At 26.1% G+C, this 26,493-nt stretch overlaps 1 protein-coding gene across 16 annotated transcripts in view; it reads right to left on the bottom strand.

Annotated features, from left to right (window-relative positions):
- The window catches only part of LOC136985016 (homeobox protein cut-like 1), a 223,805-nt gene that overhangs the window by 56,391 nt on the left and 140,921 nt on the right, over nucleotides 1-26,493 (bottom strand). For 14 of the 16 annotated variants that reach the window (XM_067282196.1, XM_067282194.1, XM_067282181.1 and 11 more), the window contains 7 exons: nucleotides 20,217-20,387; nucleotides 19,438-19,512; nucleotides 17,164-17,270; nucleotides 14,305-14,492; nucleotides 13,253-13,804; nucleotides 7,712-7,825; nucleotides 5,816-6,843 (listed from right to left, as the gene is read on the bottom strand). In XM_067282196.1, coding sequence (XP_067138297.1) covers nucleotides 5,816-6,843; nucleotides 7,712-7,825; nucleotides 13,253-13,804; nucleotides 14,305-14,492; nucleotides 17,164-17,270; nucleotides 19,438-19,512; nucleotides 20,217-20,387 — 2,235 coding nt within the window. The remainder of the gene's footprint in view (nucleotides 1-5,815; nucleotides 6,844-7,711; nucleotides 7,826-13,252; nucleotides 13,805-14,304; nucleotides 14,493-17,163; nucleotides 17,271-19,437; nucleotides 19,513-20,216; nucleotides 20,388-26,493) is intronic. The other 2 variants (XM_067282183.1, XM_067282185.1) reach the window with 2 other exon arrangements.

Raw genomic sequence — 26,493 nt, forward strand, 5'->3', positions numbered from 1 at the left:
TTTCACTACTTACTAGCAAACATTGTCAACACTATCAATACATGGATAATGGATTACATGAATGCACGTAGTCCATTATCCATGATAAATTATTAATGCATCTCTAACAGTACAAATTTAAAAAAATACTAACTAACATTGTCAATCTGTTTAATGGGTAGGGTCTTACTTTCAGCAGGACAGTCCTACAATTACAAAGATGTCCTAGGTACCACTTTACATTTGTAAACAAAAAAACTTATTATATGTTCAAAAAGAAAATTATTTTAAAACATATAAAAGAGACCCAAAGAACATTCAATTAATTTCTGAATGCATGTATGGAATTTTGTGAACACAATAAAAATCTTCATTGACAACAATACTTTTTCCAACAATGAAAAGTTCCATTTTACTACAAACTTCCATTTTTGGTCATGGTGAGAAGCACTGTTTGGTTTCACTGAACTTATCGAAGCAGAATTGCTTATAAGCCCCAATTGTAAAAGCAGTTGCATACAATTTTTTGAAAAGATACAGAATGATGTAGAACTATTGAAATATGCAAGAGTGATAAAAAGTATAAGTTCAAACATAATGTATGAATGATATATATGTATGTATATATAGCATTATATTCAATCGTTAATAATAATTACCTAAATTATAGTGTTACTGTTAAAGATTAATTAAGTAATTCAGCTAAATTAGCACAGTGCCAGTAGCATCATCTTCATCCAGGATAAAATCTACATGCATCATTTTGACCTCAAAACAGTCTCAATCAAAAAAACAAAGATTCCCTCCTCTGAAAAAATACCAAACTCAGCCTCAGCCAAGATCATGACCTCAATTTTTAGAAATACCAATGGAGTGCTGTTGGCTAATTTTTTGGCAAAGGGTATGTCAGTTAAAGGCAACTACTACATTGCATTATTGCAGCAATTGCACAATGCAATCAAAGAGAAATATCTGGGAAATGGGAGAGAGAAGTCATATTTCATCAAAGCAACCAGTTGCAAGGCCAATCAAACTCCCCTGACAAATGACAAATACACCTTTAAAATATTAGAACATCTGTCACATTCACCAAATTTGGTACCATCCAATTTTCATCTTTTTCCAGCAATAAAAAGAATCTGAAAGGACAACATTTTTCCAAATGATAAAGTGATGACAGCTGTGCAGGATTGGTGTGAGAGTTTCACAAACTTGGAAGACCAATGGAACAAGCGCAACACATGTCATAGAGACTCTGTAGAATAGTCCTACAGTTTCAATCGTCTGTGACAAGTGCTTCCTGTTAGGCCAGAAACTTTTCATCCAATCTTATATGATAGGTATCATTAAAGAATCTTATATATTGACTTAGCTTGTCATTTCTCTCCATATATTTGTTATTATGCAGATAATTTTATTGATATATTTTTCAATGAAAATTCATAAATAATTATATCAGTAATATAGTTACTATGATGTGTTTTGTGCATTATATTTTTATTTGAATATTTTCTATCAAACATTTATCCAATGTCAGTTTCAAAAACAAAGAAAAATAAGCATTGATTGAGTGCTCTGATTATGGAACAAAACATGTTACTAATAGCATTCACATTTAAGTGATTGTCTTAAATTTGTTTCAACAGTTTTTTAAAGTATTTTTTTAATGATTCAGTTTGATGTTTATCATCCTTTGATAATTTAAATAAAATACAATTATATTTAAAATTGAAAACTAAGTAATATTAAATTAAAAAAAAGAGAGAGCGAGAGAGACACCATTTTTTTAGCAGTAGACTTTTAGTTCCCTTATTAATGTATGAAATATAAGTTATTAAATCTATTGAGTTTTGTATTAATAATAAAACAATTATTCATTTAGCTATTTATTTGGATATCTCATTTTTTATTAAAAATAAATAATGATAAGTCTAAACAGATTAATTAATCCTCTTATCATTTTATTTCTAATGATGATTCATACAGAGCTAAATGAAAAGCATTCACTTTGTGACAAATTTATTATAATTAGGCCACTGAAATTTAAATTTATAAAATAATTATATTAACTATTCAGTTAATATAATAATGGTAATTTTACTACTATTATTGTTTAAATTCAAATATAAGAATATTTTCTTACTATCAAAAACTAAAATGATATTTTTCTTTAGCACTCCATAATGTGCTTTACAAATGATCTTTTATATTATATAAAATATTATATTAAAATAATGTCTTGTAATATAGTATACTATTTTAGATAATACAAAATTCATTTTTCTTGATATTATCTCATTAAATTGATAAGTTTAGTAGGTATAGTTTTAAAAAATATATATATAAAATCATATTTTCAGACCAAATATACCAAACATTCGACAAATGATCTTTTATTTCATCCATCATAAAATTTAAATTTTATATATTGTCATAAAGTTAATATTTATATTGAATACAGAAATGATATATAATTAATATAATAGTGGTTCATTATATGAATTTTATTGCAATAGTTATATATAAAATTAAAATTTGATTACATTTTCTGCAGAAATATAAAATTTTATAAAAGCAACTTCCTGGTTATTATCAAAATTATTTGTGATGACAACATTTATATATATATATATATATATATATATATATATTATTAATAGTAATTCATATATTAATTTAACTGTCATCAGAAAATTACATATTAATAACAATAATTTTTATCATTTATTGTTTGAAAATATGAATTTAGAAAGTTTTAGAAATATATTAAATAAAGTTTTAAATGAAAAATGAAAAGTCAATTTTAACATTTATAACAACAATATGATATTTAAAATCATATCAAGTAATAATCTTTACAACAGTTTTCTAATCAAAAACAATTATATTTATTTCTTTTCAAGGTTTCTTGACACATTAACGTATCTTTATTAAGACAGTTTTATTAGTTTTTAACCGTTCAGGAAACTGTTGTTGAAAGGCCTTGACAGAAAGCAAATATGAATGTATGTTTATTTATTATCCTAGAATTATTGTCTTTCAAATATTATTATATCTATTTAAATATTTTTAATAAAATGATTTATATTTTGATTTTTTAACAAAACAGTTGTAATCTATAATTGTAAGTAATTCTTTCTTACTCAACAATGAAAAAATATAGTTTATGAGTGCCATTAGTAAGTTGTAGTTTTATCATTTTGTCATTGTTAATAAATAATATCCTTTCTTCTTTTTCACTATTGTCATAATTTTTTGAATCAGATAATGTTTCTGTTGTTATATGAGCCATAGCACATAATAGCAGAAACATCATTTGATCTAATTTGAATATCTAACAAAAAAAAGCATCATAATTCAGAAAATGATATTAATCATTTGTATCAAATATTAAATGTATAGACTTCATAACTTTTTCTGTTTTTATAATAGATATAAAAAATAACTATGAAAATATATATAAAAATTGAATTATTCCTTTTTGTAATATAACAAAAATATTTAGTTTTTAATACTGGTATTTGCAATTTTTCCTTCCCTATCTTCAAATATAAATAGCATCACTTGAATATAAATTAGTTTTAAATACTTAAAACACTTTTTAAATTCATAACTGGAATATAGCTTTTTAATTAAGTTTTTTCTTAATGATTTTTAATATGTAAGATTAAAGTATAAAATTCTTTAAATAATAAAAAAATATTGTTAAAAATAAGATACTGTAAATGATATTATTTAATAACTGCTTATCTTGGGGTTATTCAAATGTGATGTCATCAATTTTAAGTCCTTTTAGACTACCTATTCCCTGCCTGTCACATTTTGTCATCAATGTTTAGACATCCTCCATGCTAATATCACACATGATCTGTCATCTCTCTAATATTAAAATCAAGCATTTCTGTAAAGCAGATCCACAGTACATTAATTTATTCATATTTCCTGCCACGGCAAGGCTAATTTTAAAAATAGGCTATAGGGGGAAAAAAAGGAATTCACTGATTTACCACAGAAGAAGAGTCTGATGACGTTGTACTAGGTGACTCTTAGACTAAAGATAATATGTTACATTCTGGTATATCTTTCAGTGGTATTTTTATCCATAATCTGTATCTATAAAGGCTAAATTGTTAGTGTTATACTGCAGTGGAACTTTTAACAATGAAAGGATATTTAGTACAACACTTCTATCAAAGTGCAATTATTTAAATAAGCAAGACTTGTTATTGTGATCATTGATCAAAATATTTCCACATAATGATTTTGGGAAAAAAAATTATTTCAAAACTTTTGAGAATCTTTAGGACATTAATCTACTAAAACTTCTCACTCCTGTTGCAAAATTCATATATATCCCCCTTTCCAGTGCAGATGTCATATTTGTATGACCTTTTAAACATTTTTATATCACATTTATGAAAATTATTTACATAATTTTGTCATTAATACATTTATAAATTAGAAATTAAAAGAAATCTAATTGAATTATATAGTGTATGAAATAAATCATATTAGATATAATACATTTTGAAATAATTTATGTTTAAATGTACAGTACACATAAAGAATTTCATTTAACTGTTATTTCACACATTTTTGAGACAATAGATTTGTTGTAAAATTTTAAAAAATCTTACAACATATTTCACAAAATTTCAAAATTCATATAAAAGTGAATAATTTATAACTTTCTTAATTGAACTCACTTTTTGTCAATTGGAATTATAATCTGATAGTATGTTTTGTTTGTGAACACACTATTGTTTACAGGATCCATTAATATTGTTTGTAAACGTATAATATTGATAGAACAGAATATACTAGGGAATAAATATGAAAGGTCTTTGCAATAAGCAGTAATACATGAGGTAATCAACTATTCATTTTACAGTAAAAAATGTTAATATACTCGTATCCAATTCTCAAAGATAACCAAATTACAAAGAAAAACCTTTATTTCAAATCAGTTTACTATTTCAACATTAACAAGTAAAAATTACCACTATTTATTAGTTTAGAAATTGATTATGTTTAGTTAACTATCAGTTTAAATTCATCATTTAATTTCAAAGTCATTTTTCAAACATGAATGTTTTTGAAAACAAGAAATGTTACTATTTGTGTAATACTACCTACAATACTGAGTGTTACCGAATACAAAATTAACACTTTTACAAATATGAGAGCAGTCAATTTACTTATTTTTATTGTTTTTTAGCACTAACTAAACTTAAAATTGTGAATGATTTGATGTAAAGATTTTTTTTCCTGTAACTTAATTATCTTTGATAACTGAACAGGAGTGTATTGACATTTTTTATCATGAATTGAATAATTGATCACCCCCCGTAAAGTTTTATCCACTACTTTTGAACCACCTTTATATTAAAATGAAAATTTATTTTTACTCCTTAACATATGCTTCTCTGCTAAAGTTGTATGCTTTGGAGAAAGCTGCAAGTTATAAGAGGAGGAATCCTTAATTTTATTTCACAAATCAGATTTACAAAATACTAACAGATTCATTTTTAATTAATTGTTTTAGATTAAAATTTTTCATAATAAATATAAATTTAATTACAAGAAGAAAATTGCATCAGTTATTACTATAATATTGAATCTTTCATTTCTATTAAATTTTATGATGACATAAAAATGTAAAACTCAATGTAAGATTTTAAAATATAAAACTTGAAAATATTAAAGTATAATTACTGTAATTTATATGAAACTGTAAATATTGTACTAATGGTGAACATAGGAAGAAAAAAAATGAGATAAAAAATTTATATAGCAATAAATAATATATTAATTTAATTTATAATATAATTATTACCTTTTTTACAATATCTTCAGTATTCAGATTATTATATTGGTCAAATTGTTGTTGAGTGATAGGTGGCAATACTGCTTTGGCTGGTCGTTGAGGTGGTGTTGGAAGATTGGGCACTGAAGATTGTGACAATAGGGAGTTAGTGATAGACTGCATACGCTGAAGTGGTGATGCTGAAGAAGTCAAGTCCTCACCTCCAGCAGGCGATTCTGAAAGTGGCAGGAGAGGTGGTGTGGGAGATGGTGTTGAATTGCGTACAAATGATTTGACACTGCCCGTGCTTGGCTCTGCTTTTGGCCGCACTAAAGAGAAGGCACTTCCGTGATGTCTTAAGTTGTCCGAATCTACACTTCCGGCATTTTTCTGCTCCTGACGATTTCTTGATTGTACAGTTGCATCGATTGGACCATCTTCTCTCGTTGAACCTGATGGAACACGAATTGATAAGCCTGGAAAAGTGCAAGTAGAACCATTCACTAATCCACCAGCAGTTATATTATTGTACCTACTATAGGAATTAGCTGATGTGACAGATCCTAATTGAGTAAGTCTAGATAATTCTTGATGATAAATACTGAGTGCTTGTCTAATTTCGTCCTGAGTTCTTTCATACTGATCCCGTGACTGACGAAAACCTTCTTCTACCCGTTGACCCATCAATTTCGCCAGTTCTTCTTGATATATTCTTGCAACCATTTCTTGTGGAATATCATCATTTTCATATTTCCTCGAGCGTCTAGATGAACAGTCTTTAAAATTGTGATTGTTATGTATATAATTATGATTGTTATAAGGAGTCCTTCTCCCTCCTCCCCCTTCTGTCCCTGAACCCCCACCTTCCCCTCTACAGTCATCCCCATTTTTTTCAGATCCAGGTTTTATATCTACATTGCAGCTGACTATACCATTGTGCAATGGGCTTTTACTAGATTTGTTATTCATTGCCATTTGAGCTTCATTTAATATTTGTGCTATCCTTTCTTCTGCAGCAGCATCTTCTTGTTTATAAGAAGAAACTCCTGATTCTTTGCCTGTTAAAGAATTTTTCTTATTAATAAGTTATCAGTATTTTAATATTTCAATCAGCATTATAATTACTCAGAATAAATTACTTATTGCTAAAAATTGTTATTGCTGATATAAAATATATTATTAAGTACTTCATGTTAAAAATTGTAATTAAAATATTACATCTCAAATCAATTTTAAAGTTGCTTGGTTTTATTTAAATAATAATTAATAAAAAAATCACAAAATATCTTTATTGAAATAGATTAATTTCTGAAGATACATCCAAAAAGTGATAAGAAATGTTTTTTAGAAATGCTTTGAATTATCTTATAATAATTACCTTCTTAATCATTATTTAATTCCTCAGAAAGATTCACTATTATTTAAATTTTCAAACATGAATATTTCAGAAATTTTGATAATTTTTATGCAGTGAGCATCTAAATAATAATAAATTATCTGAACATGTTATCACTTAAAACAATTTTTAGATTAACAATTGAATAGTAAGAGATATTTAAAAAATTATTCTTTAGACTTTATTGTATATTTTAAAAATTTGTAACAAAGAATTAATTTTCAAATTTGTTAAATTTTGGAATTTCAACTAAAGTTTTGTATGATTTATTTGAAAAGTTTTTTCAACAAAAATGCTAAAAGCAATTATTAATTCATATACCAGATGATAAAATTATTAAATTACATAATTTTTAAAATTGAAATTTTTATTTTTATTTTGTACACTCAAAAAACAAGATACTAACAAAACAGTTGTAAGCTGATTCTGAAGTATCACTAGCTAACCAAAAGAAAAAAAGTTAAATATGTTAATATATCATGAATAGTTTCTTTGTGCATTTTGTTTTATCAATCTTTCAAATCATTTACCTTTCCAGATTGGAATGTCTTTTAAGGATGGAATTTCATCAGAATGTTGCTTGCAAAAAATTTTGAAAATATTCCTCAGTTCAACAGATCCATTTCTCTTCACTTTGGAGACATCTTATGGCAACCATCCAAAAATATTAATTCAATAAAGATTAACATCAAAATGGCCATCAAAAATATCATCAAATATATCAAAGCAAATGTCAAGTTGAACAGAATACATTCAGAAAAAGTTCAAAAAAAATGTCATGATATATTTTAAATCATTTTCATTAATTCTCATTATTTACTTTAATTATAATTTTTATAATATGTTTGCATAATTTAATATATTTTTTACATTAACTTTTGTTATTTGTTACATAATTTTGAACTTTTTTTGCAAGCAACACAAAAATGATTTTTAATCTACAGTATATAAAATTGTCCATACTAACTTATACATAATATATAAATGATGTTAAGAAAAAAAATTGTAAAATAAACTGTAAGTTTTACAAAAATGTAGTTTTTTTTTACAGAATATATTAACTATATTCTAAAATTAATGCTTAACACTAATTTTCGAATAAAAATTAATTTTGTATCATATGCAATTTTCATATATAATTAAACACTGACATAACGAACTATCAATAATTAAAAATAAATAATTGACAGTTTGTCATATAAATGAATTGCAAGTTTTCATGTATACAAAATTAAATTTTTTAATTAAAAATTTTATAAATTATATAAAATATAATTACTCAAATATAAAGCAATAATAAAAAAAAAAGTGAATTGAAAAATGCAAATTATCATATTTGACATGGAAATATTAATGAAACTATTAAATTATTAATTACACTTTATAAAATAATATCATAAAAATATACTCTGAAATAAATTCATTGGATATACATTATCCAATTATTTTTTGCTAATAAAAAATTCAAGTTAATGTATAAAATGAAGAGATGATAAAAAAATATTCATTATGAATTGATTTTTCTTACATTTTAATTTTAGTCAGACTTTATTATTTTAAATTTGTTTTTCTTTTAACTTCTTATTTTATATTTGGAAATTCCTACATTTTATTTTTGAAACAATGTAATTATCTCTGAAAAATCAAGATCTTTTGTAAATAAAATATAGGTTAGATTTTTCTATTTTGAGGACAGATTTATCAATTTTTGAAATGTCATGATGCATTATCGTAACGTAATTACATAGTACTAAAATAATAAAGGCACTTTGATAAAATATACATATATGTATACATAATTTTCACATGTATTTTTACTCTTAATAATAATAGTAATAACAGTTTTATATTTAATGTTGTTGTTTTTTTTTATCAAACAAACAAATAAATTTATTGTATTTAAGATTTAACTTGTTACAAGGAGGTAGGAGGATTTGTCTCCTTAATAAATAATATTTAATATTATTTTTAAGAATTAGAAAGATTAACAAAATATTTAATACTTCAATAATAATCATCAATAATTGTGAAATGATTACTAGGACAAACATTTTTTTAATCCTGAATACAGAAATTTTTAATATAAAAATGATAAATATTAGTAGTGAATTAACAATAATATTTTTCAATCAACTCTACTAGGAACTTTTCTTTTTCTTTTTCTTTTGGTATTATTTGTACTTGAGTATCAATAGAATTGTTAATAAATTAATTGAATTACATCATGTTGTCAGAATTGGTTATAAAACATTTCACAATTAACCTTGAAGAGGAAACCATTATTTAATAAAAACAGTATCCTTTTTTTCAGAAGATATAGGATATGAATTATTTCTTATTCACATATTGAGTCATAATATTATATCATGTTATAATAATGATTATCAGATTAGATAAAAATGAGATCAAATTTTAATTTAAAAATTTCTTATCTTTCCAAGATAAATTAAACAGAATAATCTTAAAATTCAGCAAAGAATTGTACAACAGAAGTAATAAACTAAAGATTGATAAACTAAATTAAACAGTATATATAATTTAAATTTTTGAGTTTCATCAATTTTTGTAGTCTTCACTCTTTTGTTAAAAAAAAAAACTTTTTCAAATAAAAACAGTTTTATATGTGTATATTTTTTTAATATATATTAAAAATATACATATACAGTTAATAGTTAACATTCTTGCTTTAGATTAATAATTATTATTTACACTTGATACAAGGAAAAATGAAAAAGTGAAATAAATATTAAGTATGATCATGAAAGTGTTTTTTATTCAAATCTCTTAAATAATTATAAATTTTTACTTGTTAATGCAAAAACTAAATGTTGTAATGTATCTATTCAACTTTCTAATGTTGTTACGTTGTGTTAGCAAGTCTGAAATACTTGTTACAGAAAAACAAATAAATCCATTTAATACACATATATATAAATTTAGAAAATGTTTTATATGATAAAAGACATCTCAGTAAACGTGAAATGATTTTCATAAGTTATAACTTCACATATTGCCAATTTTGGAATTACTGACTTAATTAAAACTGAAGTATTTCTCATTTCTAGTATTTTACTACAAAATGATTTTTATATCTACTTTTACATAAACTGTAATCTTTTTAAATATTTATCTTAAAAACAAAATAAGCTAAAACTTGAGTGTCTCCAGTTCTACAAAAACAAGTTTTTATTTCTAAAATGCTTTAAACAAGAAATTTTTTTTCTTAAAATTTATTATAAAAGTAAAAATACTTATAGAAGTAATTTTATTTTGTGATTATCATATCAATTATTCAACATATATTTATCCTTAAAAAATTTTGTTTAATGTTTGAATTTATATTCTGCAGTTTAAATTATTTTTTTAAATCAGAGTTTATTATTAAAATTATATTAAAAGAGTTTATTCACATGTATTAACAAGTATATATGTATATTATATAAAATAAATAAATACTTTACATTTCATTACTGTAATCTGGTAATACTGCTGTATTACTCTAGTTATATAATTTTATAAATTCAATAATAGTATTAATATATTTGGTCTATGTTTATATGTTAAAATGTAAAGAAAAAATTAATTAAATATGAATTGTGGTTACAACATTTTCTTCATCAGTATTATTTACATCCTGTATATGTCAGAAAAAATCTACATATATAAAGAAACTCCATGCCAATATTTTAGGTTTATCACTTCAGTACAAGAACTGCTCAAAATGCAAGAGGTTCAAAAGCAGGAACATGCTTTTGAACTGCTCAAAATATTTTTGAGCAGTTCCTGTAAATTATTCTGTTTGATATTGTAAAAACAAAAAATTATTCAAAGTAAATTTGAAAAATTTTGCTTTCTAATTTTTTTTAGTGTAAAGTAGATGGATACTGTAGAATCTTAGAATGGATAAGGCTTTATTTTCATTTATTACAGTAGGCCCTACTTGTGTTACATTTACTTATTCAATCTATTGAGAAGTATTAAAAAATATACAGAATTATTTTAAAAAGCTGACTGTCAGCTCTAGTGTTAGTACTTTGGCAGGAAATTCGAAAAGTACCATCTTTTGGAAGGCCAAATCTTGAAAATGAAAATGTAGACATAAATCATAACTAATAATTTTTATTACAAATATTAAATTATACATTATATTAATATAAGTAACAGCTTTCATAAAGCCACACCAACTGCTGTATAATATCTGGCCATATTCTGTCAATAATAATTATTATTGCTGAAATATAGCGTGATATTATATGGTAGTTGGTGTGACTTTATGGTAATAAATCAGGTTTCGGAAGATGTTTATATTAACATCTTTTAGTTTTCTTTTCAAGCATAGAAGAGATTCTTAGAAAAAAATTTTTTTTTCTACTTTCTATTAAAAAATTTTGCAAGTCTTTAATCATTTAATGATTGTAAAAGCATGATTAGCTACAGCCGGTTATTTTGAGATAAATAATAACTTATCTTCTTTTTATATTTATGATAATCATACAATTACAAGATGCATGACATTAAGGAACAGCATATTACATTATTTTTGCAGATATATCAAATTTCTGTTAATACTTATTATTTGATATTATGTTATAAAATATTTTTCTTAGAACATAAATGTTAGTAATATGTTAGCAAATTATATATATGGTAGGCATGAATATAATGTTTAATACATATGTTATATAATTAAAAATTAAATATAAATTTATATTTAAGAATGTCTTCTATGCTTGAGAAGAAAACTAAAAGATGTTAATATAAACATCTTCCGAAACATGATTTATTACCATAAAGTCACACCAACTACCAGGCTATATTTCAGCAATAATAATTATTATTGACAGAATATGGCCAGATATTATACAGCAGTTGGTGTGGCTTTATGAAAGATGTTACTTATATTAATATAATGTATAATTTAATATTTGTAATAAAAATTATTAGTTATGATTTATGTCTACATTTTCAGTCTTATAATAGTATTTTTACTATTATTATGAGAATAGATTAATTTTATTTTTTAAAAATGAAATGGTTTCTTAGAACAACACACTAACACACAAAATATAAATTATGTTAGGTGTATTCAATTTCATATTTATCAAAACTTTCCCTTATTGTAAATATAAATTCGCAATAAAGGAAATTTACAAAAAATTTGAAATTTACCTAAAAATCTAAAAATATAATTATATTAATTGTATACATTGTTCATTGTGTAATATCATCAAAAATATATTGAAAAATTGTCACAGAAACCTTATATATAATATTTTAAGTGAAATGTTTTGACTTTTATATCTCATTTTATTACTTTGGAAAATTTTTATAATTAATGACAAATGAATGAGTTTTAAGTCATAAAGGATGGATTCTTTCAAAAATATTTGAAATAATAGAAAATTATTGTTTTCATTCACTAAAATAATGAATCATTAATGGAATAATAGAAAAATAGAATAATGATACAACTTATATGAATTAAATAATAATATAATTAATTATAAAGGAAATTATATATTTACAAGTTGTGGAGCTATCTATTTCTTTATTTATAAAAATACACAGAAAAGTGTTTGTAATAATAAAATATAAAATAACAAAAAGAAGATTAATTAAAATACTTTCTGTAGAAAATATGGTAAATTTAATGAATTTTAAAATAAGATAGGTTTAGTGAACTTTTAAAAAATAAATTATTTTTAATTTGTTTAGTGAATAAAAATAAATTCATATTAATGTTCAATGACTTATTAATACATACATTTGGCTAAAATTTCAAAGTTATTGATAATTTTTTAAATCTCCTGATAGTTCATTCTAATTCATTTATACTATATTTTTATTTTAAATTTATTTTAAAATACATTTCATTAGTATTGCTTGAGTTTTTAAATTTTTAAAAATATATTATTAGCTTTATATTTGAGTATTTTGAGTAAAAGGCACATGATGAGCATTTTACTTTAAACAGATATAAATGAACAATTTTAAAATATGTGATATTAAACTTATGCTTGTTATTTAAATATAGTAAAATGCATTTTAAATTATTAAAATATATACCTTACCTTTTCGTGGTATTAAAGTCTTCAGCATATATATACAAGTTTCATCTGAAGCCCATGCATGCATTTTTCTATAAGAGTCTCGACCTTTTTCTGTCAACTTATCCCATGGTTTTGGTTTTGAAAGTAATTCACTAACAGTTCCCTGGGATAAACCAAGAATAAACTTGGCAAATAAACGTTGTCCAATGTTATGAACACTTAGCAGTTCTCGCACACACCGGGAAATACTCAAAGTATTTAAAGTTTCATTTGCATATTTGTCTATATTTTGTTTGAGGCACTCTTGGAGCTTTTCTAGTGATGTAACCTCATTTGGGGAGTCTTTAGCACTTGGTGATGACTCCACTGGAGGTTTGATGCTAGTGGTAGATAGTTCCGTTCCAGAGGACCTGGTGTCCTCACAAGATTTGGGGGTAGCAGGGCAACTATTACATTCCTCTTTTGCCACTGTTTTCGCATACCTGGACACGATCTCCTCACCTAATAATGAGCTGAATGCCTCGACGTTTTGAAGTGGAGGAGGAAAAGCATTCCCCACAGAAAGAGGTGTTCCTGCAAGAAAGGTGCAGAACCACTGGGGTTTAAAAGAGATTTTCTTATTTACAACAAATAAAATATTCCAGAAGTTAGGGATATTTAAATACATAATGGGTTGTGAAGTAAATGGAATACACAGTATAAAAATATGTAGAAAAAGCATGCTTCAGAATCAGAGAATAAATAATATGAAATTTATATAACAGCGTTCATACACCTTTCTTGAGTAGCCTCTGAAGTGTGTTCACAGAAGCAAAGCCATGCAAAATTATTTTATAGAATCACATTCCATATTATTTTGTGTAAGCTATACAGGATTACATTTTATAGAAAATTTTATTTATAGTAAGCAAAGGAAATTAAAAAATAAAATAAATATTAAAGCTGAATATTCAATATTAAATGAGAAAATTAATCAAAAATATGATTAAAAGTTTTAATAAATGACATTAAGATTTTAAACAGATATATAATAAAAAGTAAACAATATATAAAAATAATGTTAAAAGTTTTACCTGCTGAATCTGCATTGTTAATTTTTAAAGCAGTATTCTCTGATTGAAGTGATTTTGTTTTTTCTAAAAGTAAAACTTCTAATGGTTTAGTAGATTTAGTTTCTCCAGATAAATTATTTCCACCCTGGTCATCTGGTGAAGAGTTACCCCAAGTCTGTGATGTTCCAAACTCCATTGATTTGAGTATGCTGAAAATAAAAATTATCATTTCAGAAATTACAGTTTGGTTCAATTTAAAATTTATATAGTACTTAAAATTTGATAATATTTAACATTATATGATCATAGTTACAATAAACATCAATTAAAAAATTGCATAAAGATCACATTAAATTTTAGTTCACAGAGCAGAAAAATCAGTGAGATCAAAAATAAATTATGGCATTATTATTATTATTATTATTTGCCAACAGTATGTATATATATATATATATATCTATTAGTTTATAATATTTAGTTTAAGAAATATTATAAAATTATTTGACTCAAACTTAATAAATTATTAGAAGAATTAAAGTTAAAATAAAATAATCTTTATATTCTTGAACAAAGAAATAATTTGATAAAGTTTTATATTTTTATATTTATTTTAGACTTTTTATCATCATTAGCTACAGTTTATATATAAATTTAAATTGTATTTAAACTATGGCTAACAATGATAAAAAGTCTAAAATGAATATATAAAAATTTAAAAGTTTATTAAATTATTTAAATATAAATTTATATTTAGCCATAACAATCATATTTTGCAAAAATTTATAATTATAATTGAAAGAATAAACAAACAACTAACAGAATAATACTAAATTTAAATATCTCATAAATATCTTTAGTTTGTTTACAATATAATTAAGAACAATTGATTTGATATCATTAATAAATTAAAGTGACCACTGTAAAAAAATAATGACAATATAATTTTATGGCTTTTAAATATAAAAAAAATTATAAAAATTAATGAAAATTCATACCATACTGACTATTCCCTTAAAATAATATAATAAATTTTTAAACTGTATGAGATTAAAAAAAAATGATAAAAATCATTTTGTTCTTCTTACTGTAATGTATGCATTATTTAAAACTTAAAATGTATAAAGTATAAAAAAGTAGTTTTTTAAGAAAATGAAAGTACTAAATGGTATTATTGCAGTATTAGTATTATTTTATACAATATTATATAATTACTCAATCTACGTAAATAATAAATAGTTTGTATATAAATGTAATTTTCACATTAAGAATATAAAACAATTGAATATATAAGACACATCAATTATTTTAATTGTAAATTTTTTTATGTAATTATTTAAATATTTGTTACTAGAGGAGCATCATTTTCAGTACTGTTTTAATATAATTTTCATTATTTAAAAACTTTTTTGATCTAAGGAATTTAAAAACAAAATTTGAACTTCATAACTAAATTTTCAGAATATTTGCAATATGTTCTTATAGAATTATCTGTTTAAACTATTTATATAAGTATTGTACAAAAAACTCACTATTGTGTTTAATTATAAGTAATTTATGTTTGTTCTAAACCTTATACATGTAACAGCACATATTACATTGATAAAGGTTAGTCGATAAAAAAAAATACACCGGGACTGAAAAATTCATATTTGATTATATAGATAATTTGATATAATCATTTCAACTTAATTTTTGTTAATTATTGAAATGAATAAATTATTGTGTCAGGTTATAAGGTAGAGACTAATTTTCATGCTAAAAATAAAGATGTAAAATCTTTAATTTATAACCTAGCAGCAATAACTTATTCATGTAAATAATTAGCAAATTTCAAATTCAATTATCTAAGAATTTCTTTAAGAAACCAAACTGTGTTTAATTGGATAATTGAACTTAATGGAATCCAGTCAGTGAATTGAAATTTCTAATTGAGTATAAATAAGTTTTTGGAATAAACTCTTCATATATTTAACCAAAATAAAATAATTATATAATAATTATTGCACTTGGTTTTAAGTGGCAAATTTAACTTAATTGTTATTTAGTGAATCTTATATACAAAAGAAAAATACTGTATATTGAAAGCAACAAAAATAAACAGATTTTTTAATGATATTTTTAATGTTAAAGATTCATATTGAAATTCATTTATTAATTGAAAATTTTCATTTAATTCGATTTACACAGATATAAAGATATTTATGAATTTAGCATATTATTTTTAATTATTTATAATTTTATTCTATTTGAAATGTACAATATTAAATTACATTATTTTTTTTATGTTCTTTATATTATTTTAATAGTTTTTAGTTATATAAAAAATTTCCTTTTTTTCAGCAGTTTTTAATTAAACAAAATATGGGTATAAAAAAATTTATACCCATATCATTAAATTATTTTTAGATAAATAAGTTATAATTTAAATTTATAATCTCATTTTCTATGTAAAATTTCAAATACAGAAATCCATTATTAATAAGTAAATTTATAACAGAAACTAAATGTTTTGACAATAAATGCAAAAAAAATATATATAATGAATTTGTATGCATAATTATTTGATGCTTCTAAATTTTAGAATAATAATCAATAATTGCAAATAAATGTTGTAATTGCATTTTTAATTCAAATCTTATAAATGTACACTTAATTATTATTTGTTATTCTGTTTAATATGCTTAGTAATGTATTGTTTATTCTTAGTACTTAAAATTTATCAAATTTAAAATATTTTACCTTAATGGATTTACTTTATTAAAATTGAATTCTTTTTTTTTTTTTATTGTAAATTTTCATTGATAACCAATTACAATAGACAATTTCAAAATAAATGAGATAAAATTAAGTATAAATTCTATCAATAAAATTTAAATTTACCTGAGTTCCCTTTTTATTTCATCATAATCATTCTGACGTAATAATTTGCTTTCCATTTCTTCAATAATTTTGTCTTTTTCTGTAACCATTTCTTCTAAATGAGCAATCTAAAAATGATATTAAGATTCATTTAAAAAAATATATTAAATTTCTTTGATTGTGTCAATATTAATGAATGATTTAATAGACAGAATATTATTATTTTTACTTTTAATATATTACTTAATAAAATTTATATTGTGTCTTAATAGAAAAACATTTAGCTTTGAATGGAGTTTGTAAAAATAATTCTAAACCTTCAAGTTCGAAATTAAGAATACGAATTTAATAGAAATTATACAATAGATTTTAATTTTTTATCAGCTAAAGATACTTTACTGAATGTTAAATTTATTTATTTTTGTAATAAAAATATCATTTATTCAAAGCAAACATATTCAGAATTTAATATAAACACAAACTCATAATTACTTGTTTGAATAATTCAATAAATATTAAGGTAAATAAAAATATTGGAATTGCATAAATTTTTAGATTTTTTATAATCATACAAACAATTTACAAATAACTTAATATTATAAAACAAAAAGCTAAAGTTTGAATTTAACTACTCTCCTTAAATAAGGATGAATTTTAGATTATACATTATTTATAAAAATGCTTAATTGTTTTTAAAATATTGATTGAAGAAAATTTCTTGGAAAATTATCCAAATGTTAATTTTTATTGAAGGAAATCTTATCAGAGTTTCTTAAATTAAAAACATTAAGTAAAATTAAAGATTGATTAGTAAGATATTATTAATTAAGACATCAATAAACTAAAATGAATAAAATAAAATAAATGAATCAAAATTATTTAAATATTAAAATAAAAGACGTTATTTACCAGAAAATATAGTAATATTTTTTAATACACTGAAGGAAAGCAAAATGTGTAAAAATTAGTTTTATTTGTTATTATTAATCATTTGCTTCTCAGTTATGCAGTATTATTATATTACAAATAAATGAATACATATATATATATATATATGTATTCATTTATTCTTTACTCATCCATATATATTAATAATCTTTATTGTATTAAGTATCTCCTCCTGTAACAAAGTTTTTCTTAACTCCACATTAATTTGATATAAATAAAATTATACGTTTCTATTTTGTAACATTTTTGAACATATAATTATTTCATATTGTCTAAAACTAATAAAGAGTTCTTTTATAATCATTATATGTGTTTAATATAGATTTATTATATATTTAATTTATATATTCAATTTCTAACTTTAATATAAAAGACCTTATTCATATATACAGTATATATATCTCCACGTTAAAAATTACTATCAATCAATCTTTAGACTTCCTATACATTGTTCACGACTATCTTTATAAAATTCACTATCAATCAATTCTTCCATTTTCTTATAAGTTATTCACATCTGACTGTCTCAGATGTGAGAAGCTGAAAAATTTATATAGTTATTTATATCCAATTTAATCTGTGCATTTGCATATCACAGCTCCTTTCTTTCCTTTTTAGACATATTTAAAATATAAAATCTAAAATAAATAAGAAATAATGAAGAAATACAGTATGTATTGATATATTACCTACTTAATTTTTCAAGTAGACACAAGAATATTGTATTGTTTTCATCCTAAACTTTTCTAGTACAATTATAATAAAAATCATATAGAGTTTTTAACTTGAACAAATTAAAATTTTTTGAAGAATGACTAACTTTTTCTGTGAAAATTCTATTGTCGATTCTTTCATAAACTTTTAATTAATAAATTTTATTTATTTAATAAAAGAGGAGAAAAATATTTAAAATTGATAGTGGATGAAGATTCATATAAACAATTCATACTTTTTATTGCTAAATAAAAAATAAATACTGTTAAGGAACACTTAATGCTATTTCTTAGAATAGATGAAAACCATAATTTGTACACACATTTATTTGAATATAAATAAAAGCTGAAAACTTCAAATTAAAAGATAAAAATGAACTATATTAGCTCTTGATCTTTTAAAGAATGATAATGTGTTATGAGGAAAAACTGATGGTGTATATCAAAAGAAATTTAGCTTTAAGAAAAACATTAAAACATTCCTTCTCTGAAAGGCATAATTTTGTATTCTGATATTAAAGATTTGGATTACTGTATCAAATGACAGGAAATGAATTAAAAATTAAATATTTTAAAGTTTATTAATTAGAGTTCTTTTTTTATATAATACAGAAAATTACTTCATAAAACTTACTTTAGTAGTTGTAGTTTCCTTTAAATTGTTTAGTGAAGATTGTAGCCTTTGAATATCATCAACTAATTGAGATATCTACAAAAGAAGAAAATCTATTTTAATTATCATGTATAAATAAAAAAACATACACTCATAAATGGTGTGTATGTATATATTATATATATGATAAAAAATATAATTTAGTATTATATTTTTTCCAAATTACATATAGTAATTTCAAACTAAATATAATGTATATTGAAAATTAAATATTTTTTTAAACAAATATCAAAAATTGTTACTGTAGTGACTAAATTCCTTCCATAATTTAATGATGTTAATTTTATCGAAATGATTTTTTGTTTGAAATCATTACTACATTGTTAAATATGCAGATTAAATTAAGATTCAACATTTATTTGAAGCATTAATTTTATTCTAATAAAATGTTTTAAACTGCTAATATTTGAATTTTTCTTATATTTTATCAGACACAGTTGAAAAGTGGCAAATCTATCAAGTCTGTAAAATTATCAATTATATGCAAAATAACCTCTCATCTTTGTAGTTTTTTCTGTTTATATTATAAAGTTTTAAAAACTATTTGTCATTTTGGAATATTTGTTTGAATGTATCAAAAATATGATTATTTGTCACAAAATGTTGCGTTGCATATATTTTTAAAGAAATCAATTAAGTACAATAGTAATATTGATATTAATTAACTTTATAATATTTTTTACAAAATGAATTCAATGGATTTCTAATAAACATTAATTATATTTGATAAAATGAATTACTTCTTTATCTTTAGCTGCTAATTCAACTTCTAAGGAAGACCTCGTTACAATGTCTACAGCTTGTTCCATGTCTGGTGCCTTTTGGATTTGGTCAGCAAGTTGAAGAGAATGTTTTGCAGCTGCTAGTTGTTCTTTCAACTGGGAAGCTTCCTTACCTGCTAAAGCTGCTCTCTAGGGAATAAAAGATAACAGAGGTTTACTTATCAAACATTATTACTAATTCATTTCTTTAATCCTCTTTGTTACTGTTTTCAGAGATAAAATAATTTATGTACTCTCAATAAACTAGAAAAACTTTATTATGTTTCTCAGTAATTTTATTGATTCTTTTTTGAGTTTAAGATAAAACTAAATTTAATTATAAATGACATAAACTTATATTTAATATGACATTGTTAATTTATAATTGTTGTAATTAAAAAGTTATTTATTTTGAACTCATTTAAGACAACTTAGACTCTTTCTTTAAAAATAAAAACAAGAGAGAATCATAGGTAAAAGATCTGTAGTAATTAATAAGTGAAAATTTATTGTTTATAAAAAACATTAATTATATATAGTTATTTGAATTATAATTCAAATAACTATACAAGTGGAGAATCCTTTCAGATTTAATAAACAACTGTTATAAATGACAGTTCTGCACTTTATCAGTTTACAGTTAAATAAAGTTAATTGTTATTAGTAATAACATACAAATATATGATTTATGTATGCATTAAAATAAAAAACAAAATCCACAAAGTATAATATCAAACAGTTGTGTAGTGCATAAAATTCTGCAAAACAGATAAAAGTAATGACAAATTTTATAACTTTGAATAAATCCAATAAAAATCTTTAATTTACAGAAAATATTTTAACTAATGATATATGGGAAAAGCAAATTCTTTTTGCACTCACTGCAATTATATATGTCAACCATTAATAAATTTATTTGACAACTACAGACTGTGTGAATAGGTGAAACCTAAACCATGGTGTAAAATACCTCAAACCATCAAATTATTATTATTATTACTTAATATTTTTCTTTTGAATTCTAAGATCTTGTTACAACAGCCTAGTAGGGGAGAATGCAATCCATTAAGAAAATAATAATTGATAGATAATGAATGTAATTTGATAATGGTAGCACGGCATTATTTTCTGTATTCAGTCAATTAATATCAATAAAAACGAATAGACCAGCCAATAAACAATCGTATTTTCACCACTAACATAATGTTTTGGAATAAAACAAAAACATCATGAATCATCCAGCTAGCTTGTCATTTGTTGTTAGTAACATCTAAACTAAAAAGCTATAATATCATGATATAATTGAGAAAACAACCAGTATAGGACGATCTTTTAGTATTGTCATTGAATTACTGTATCGATAACATACTATTCAATATAAGTGGGCGAATGTCAGGGGATAGCGCCCTATAATGTTGAATAGCATCGTTTATTTTGTAGAGTTGTGGAAAACCAGCAACTTTACCACTTTGCTGATACCAAGATTACAGTTGGGATGATCTAACCGCTCTTGTGAACAGTAATTTCTGTCGCCAGAATACGAGCTGCTATTACCGAGCAGATAGCTGTGTGTGTGTACAGTCATTAATCACCATCTGTATACTGCTAGTCGTCTAGCAGAACTTCCTGCAATGCAGTGGAGTGTTTTCTTTTCGTTTGACCGCAGTCACAGCTGTCAGATGCGAACCGAGAGACAGAGTAACGTTTCATCCTATCTCAGCATCGTCTTTTTAAAATGTAAACCATGTGCCGAATTGGGAAAAGAGAGTAGAATAAGGCCGGTGAACAAAAATTCGCCGATCTCTATCAGTAAATGATCGGATGGCGCAACTCTTGGCAAAGGCTTTTGTCAAAGTAGAGGAATGGTTCTTTATAAATGCCAGCATGACCAATTCTTTCTCGAGTATACGAAACTGCTTTATTCCCCTCTCAATTCTTCGAAACATTTGCGTGGGCTTGGATGTTTAACCGTGCAGTACCAGATGTTCCTACTACGCCGGAAGGCTAAAAACAATTCAGAAAACTGTGTAATATTTAAATCTACTTGGCATACGCTCTCGCTCGCTAAATGAAACTCTTCGACCTGTCTATAAATATTTCAAGCTCGAAGTTTCCGAAAGCAAAAATGGCTCTCCGTTCCTCAATGGTTAAGTACACCGATAAATTTAAATTTCCGTCTGGAGCAAGACATCGGAGGCGAAAGAATTAAAAATACAATGCGACGATGAAATATGAAAATATACAAAGATGCGGTATGGAATTTCCGTATCCATAAAAATATTAGGTTACTGAATCCTCTAACGTGAGTGCCTGATCAACAGGTTACATGCAATAACAAGACGTCTGGCCACTTCCAGAATTCGCTCTTCTAATGCTCCTTCTATAATATCAAGATTATAATTTTTTATAACCTCTGCAGCGCACGTTTATCGATTGTAAATAACGTCGAAATCGACGAGCATTTTCAAACACGTCAAAGGAATAACTAACAACGGGCGAAACATTAAAGTATAGATGGTCGAACTGGAGACGCTTCCGACAAAGATACCGTTGACAATCGCAATCAATACGGCCAACAGGAGCCATCGATTTTCTATAGGCGACAGACGACAACAGAGGTTGACATGTTTACAACATCTACCTACAGATGGTCGCCGTACAAGCCGGACGGATGGCATGGCTTCGATCTATGCAAGTTTTCTGCGCAAATAAGTTCCTGTTGCTCTCAATATTAGTCGGATAGATACTCGTAAACGTCTGAAAGGAAACGCTCGACAAGCGTAAATAACGAGCCAGACTTTAACAAAGAACTTTGTCGTAATACTAACCTAAAGATTTTTTACAAAGTTTGTTTAAAGTCTCCTAACGAAGAAGATAATCGACAATTTCTCTCTCTCGTCATGCCGGTTTTTTAAACTCGTTCCGGCTCAGAAATCAAATTTTCCGATTTCTCTCTCTCTCTCTAGAAGTCCAAATAGCTCATTAGAAATTGCGGCGGACACTTAAACTAACGACTTGGCTGCACCGCAACCGAGCGCTTTTGTTGTCTCCCGGTTGAAGTCAATTCTGAACAGAATGTGCGTAATTTTGCCCGAACCGCAAACGAAAGGGAAAGGAAGACTGCAAAAAAGTCTACGATTAGAATAAGTACGAGTAGGCGGAAAGAACGGAACATGTGCCAGAACACGGTCGCTTCCATTAATAAATCAATAACATATCCGTTTAGCAAGGTCTAGAAAAACAGGTAAGGAAAATCGCGAGGGGAAAAAAGATCTGACCAAACCGACAATAAACGTTAGGAGAAGAGCACAAGCGATCTTTACAATCAGGAATTAATTACCATTAGTAGCGGAACTAGTCTTTTCTCCCGGAAAACTTTGAGAGTTAATAGTTATTACGGGAGCGTTATTAAGAGTCTTAATGAATATTCATGAGGCCGTCGGTATGAAAGCCAACATAAATCTACAACGCTTGAATTGCTGCAACAACAAGACACTCCGGTTGCTCTAAACAATGGCAAATTAAAACCCATTTGGTTATAGCGGAGCAGAAACCGTCTGATTAATGATAATCTCTCGGCCATCCTCCAGTAGTGTGTTCTCAATCAGGGGAGACCTTGCCTTGATCCAACAGCGGGGGTAGGATTGTTCTCCGAAATTAATGACGCGTTAGTCTCCCCTCTTGTTTCTACCTCCAATCACAGCGTTTACAACACAAAGGCCACCGAGATCACAAGCAATGCTTTGCTGAACATGATGTCATGCAGGGAGACCGACCAATGTGCTAATACAAGAGGGGGAGGAGGGCCTTGCTTGCTGGAGAATCGCTCTTTTTTTCTTCTCTATCTTCCTTGACGTGAACTTAACTTCACCCTAATTCATCTCAATAAAAGTCAAGTGCACGGTTAAGTCTGACTAACGTAATCCAGGACCGCTGACAGTGTCGCCGACTGGCGGGAGAAATTAAGCACGGGCTTTATGCAGCCAGAGGTTAATCGCGGGTTAGTCTGTCTCGATTTCTTCTCCTTCCTCCCCCAAGCCCCGTCGACGATCGGTGGGCGAAACAACGGTCCTAACGATAAACGCCGCTTCGCCCTCCGCAATTTTGTTCGATACGAAACGGCCACCCATCGAAATTTTATAATTCAAAAGAAAAGGGGAAAAACACTAAAGTGGAATTTGTAAGCGACGCGTACGGAGATTCGATCGGAATTGATAAGGGCGCATCTGCTGTTTCAACGATTGACAAATACGTAAGGTCTTAAGATGACTCGCTCGCTACCAAATCTGTCGATACGCTAACCGAATACGCGGAGAAAAAACAGATTACAGATTGGTGATGTGTGTTAGATACAGGCCACCATTCGATTTTTCTCGAATTACAACACAACGGCCAAGTTGTTGGCAGGTAATTCTCAAATGCCGCTTACGAAAATCAGACTTTTTCAAAAATGTATATATATATAATATTAACGAAGCTATTTTAAAAAAAATATACTTGTTAATTTTCTGTCATTGCGATTATATATATATAATTACGCTTTTTTTCTCTACTTTTTGAAAGGAGATCTTACTTTATGGTGATGATTCCTACCAAGTAATCATAAGTTATAATACGATCTCATATTAATATATCGTACCCGTGCCTCATTAAGAATTTGCGACCTTGGATCTGCGGGGTCGAAAGTTACAGGTAATCTAAAAGGACCGTCTCGTAATTCATTTAAAATTCTTTAACCATTTCGGAGCTTTGGAACATCTCGTGAGAAACTGTCATAGTCCAACAGACTTATGAATTACCCTTTGATACAGACTAATTATATTCTTTTAGGAACTTTAAAACGGCTTGATTAATTTCTAAAGTAAAGTAGCGTGAACGGGCAAAGAAACAGAAATACAATATCGCGCTAAAAATAAGCGAAAGCAACCTGATAAAGCAGTTTTTAAAAATTTTAACCGCCTTGAAAAATATTTATAAGGTAAAAGTATGAGCGGCTCGCATCGCATAGGTTGCGAGAGAAATAACGTATTTTATTCTTTCTTTTATACTTAGGATTAATGCGAATACAAATTAAGTGGTTCTTAGAGTTTTCAATTATTAATTTTAAAATCAGTTATTTGGTAAGCAAATTTGGTAAATAACGTTTCATTGGAGTAATACAACCGGTTAAGTCGATACAGTTTGGCGGAAAGAAAGGAAAAAAAGAATGGCAAGAGACACGGAACAGAACGACAAATAAGAGAGAAACATCTGATAATCAGCAGAAAAATATTTTACCTCTCCGAATGCAAGCGGAACAAGCCAGACCAGAATTAATTACACATCTTCGGTATAATTAATAAAGTATATTTGGTGTTCGGACGCTTTTAAATAAGAAAAAAGTGCAACAATAATCTACCAGCTGGCGTAAGACTTCGATCAAATGGTAGAGAAAAAGAAAGTGGACGGGGAAAAAATGCGCGAAACCTCGATCAAAGTCACGAGGAGAGAAATCCGAGCCAAGAAAGACGAAAAAGTGCGCCTTAAGACACGAAGGGATAGCGACGGAGGAAGCACCCCCTCCGTATGTGGTGATGATCACTAATTGCATTAACCACAGCAGCGTTTGGCGGGAAAAGTTAATCAAGAAATAACGCTGTTAATTACGAAAGCTTTGTCTACGACTATTCTGCCTTAATTTGTGCAATAAAGGGTTACAACTGCCACAGATCTGATACCGGGCATGCCGTAATTACCAACCTCTCATTCGCCAGATGGCCAGCCGGCGTAGTAGATTACAGACGGCACGAGAGAGAGAGAGAAGTGCTTGATGTACGAAAAGCAGACACCTTGCAGTTCGGGAATTTAACATGTTGACTGGAGTAGAGCGGGTGTTATAACCTGTCACATAAACACGTGCAAATAGTCGTACGGGCATTGCACATAACGGCCACCCCGGACCGAAATGGTGAATGGCGCTCTCTCTCTTTCTCTTTGTCTCTACCGGGGTCATCCCACGCTAATGACTCTTCGGCATCGGTTTAGACCGACTAATTATCGCCTAACCCCTAAACAGTATTGCATCCCCGCTTGTTTTTCGATCCGCTTCATTGACTGCCTTCGCCTTGCTTTAAATTATTTAAGTTTTGGATGTAACAGCCGAAAACTCTGCTCCGGTGATTCTAAGAACGATCCTTTAAAAGTTACCGGGAGATTAAAAGTACTCTAATGTCAACTATTACTGTTTATTACTTGAAACGAATGGTTTGCTACGTGG

This window comes from Centruroides vittatus, unplaced genomic scaffold, assembly GCF_030686945.1.
Source record: "Centruroides vittatus isolate TY-2023 unplaced genomic scaffold, ASM3068694v2 contig_943, whole genome shotgun sequence".
Classification (NCBI taxonomy): domain Eukaryota; kingdom Metazoa; phylum Arthropoda; class Arachnida; order Scorpiones; family Buthidae; genus Centruroides; species Centruroides vittatus.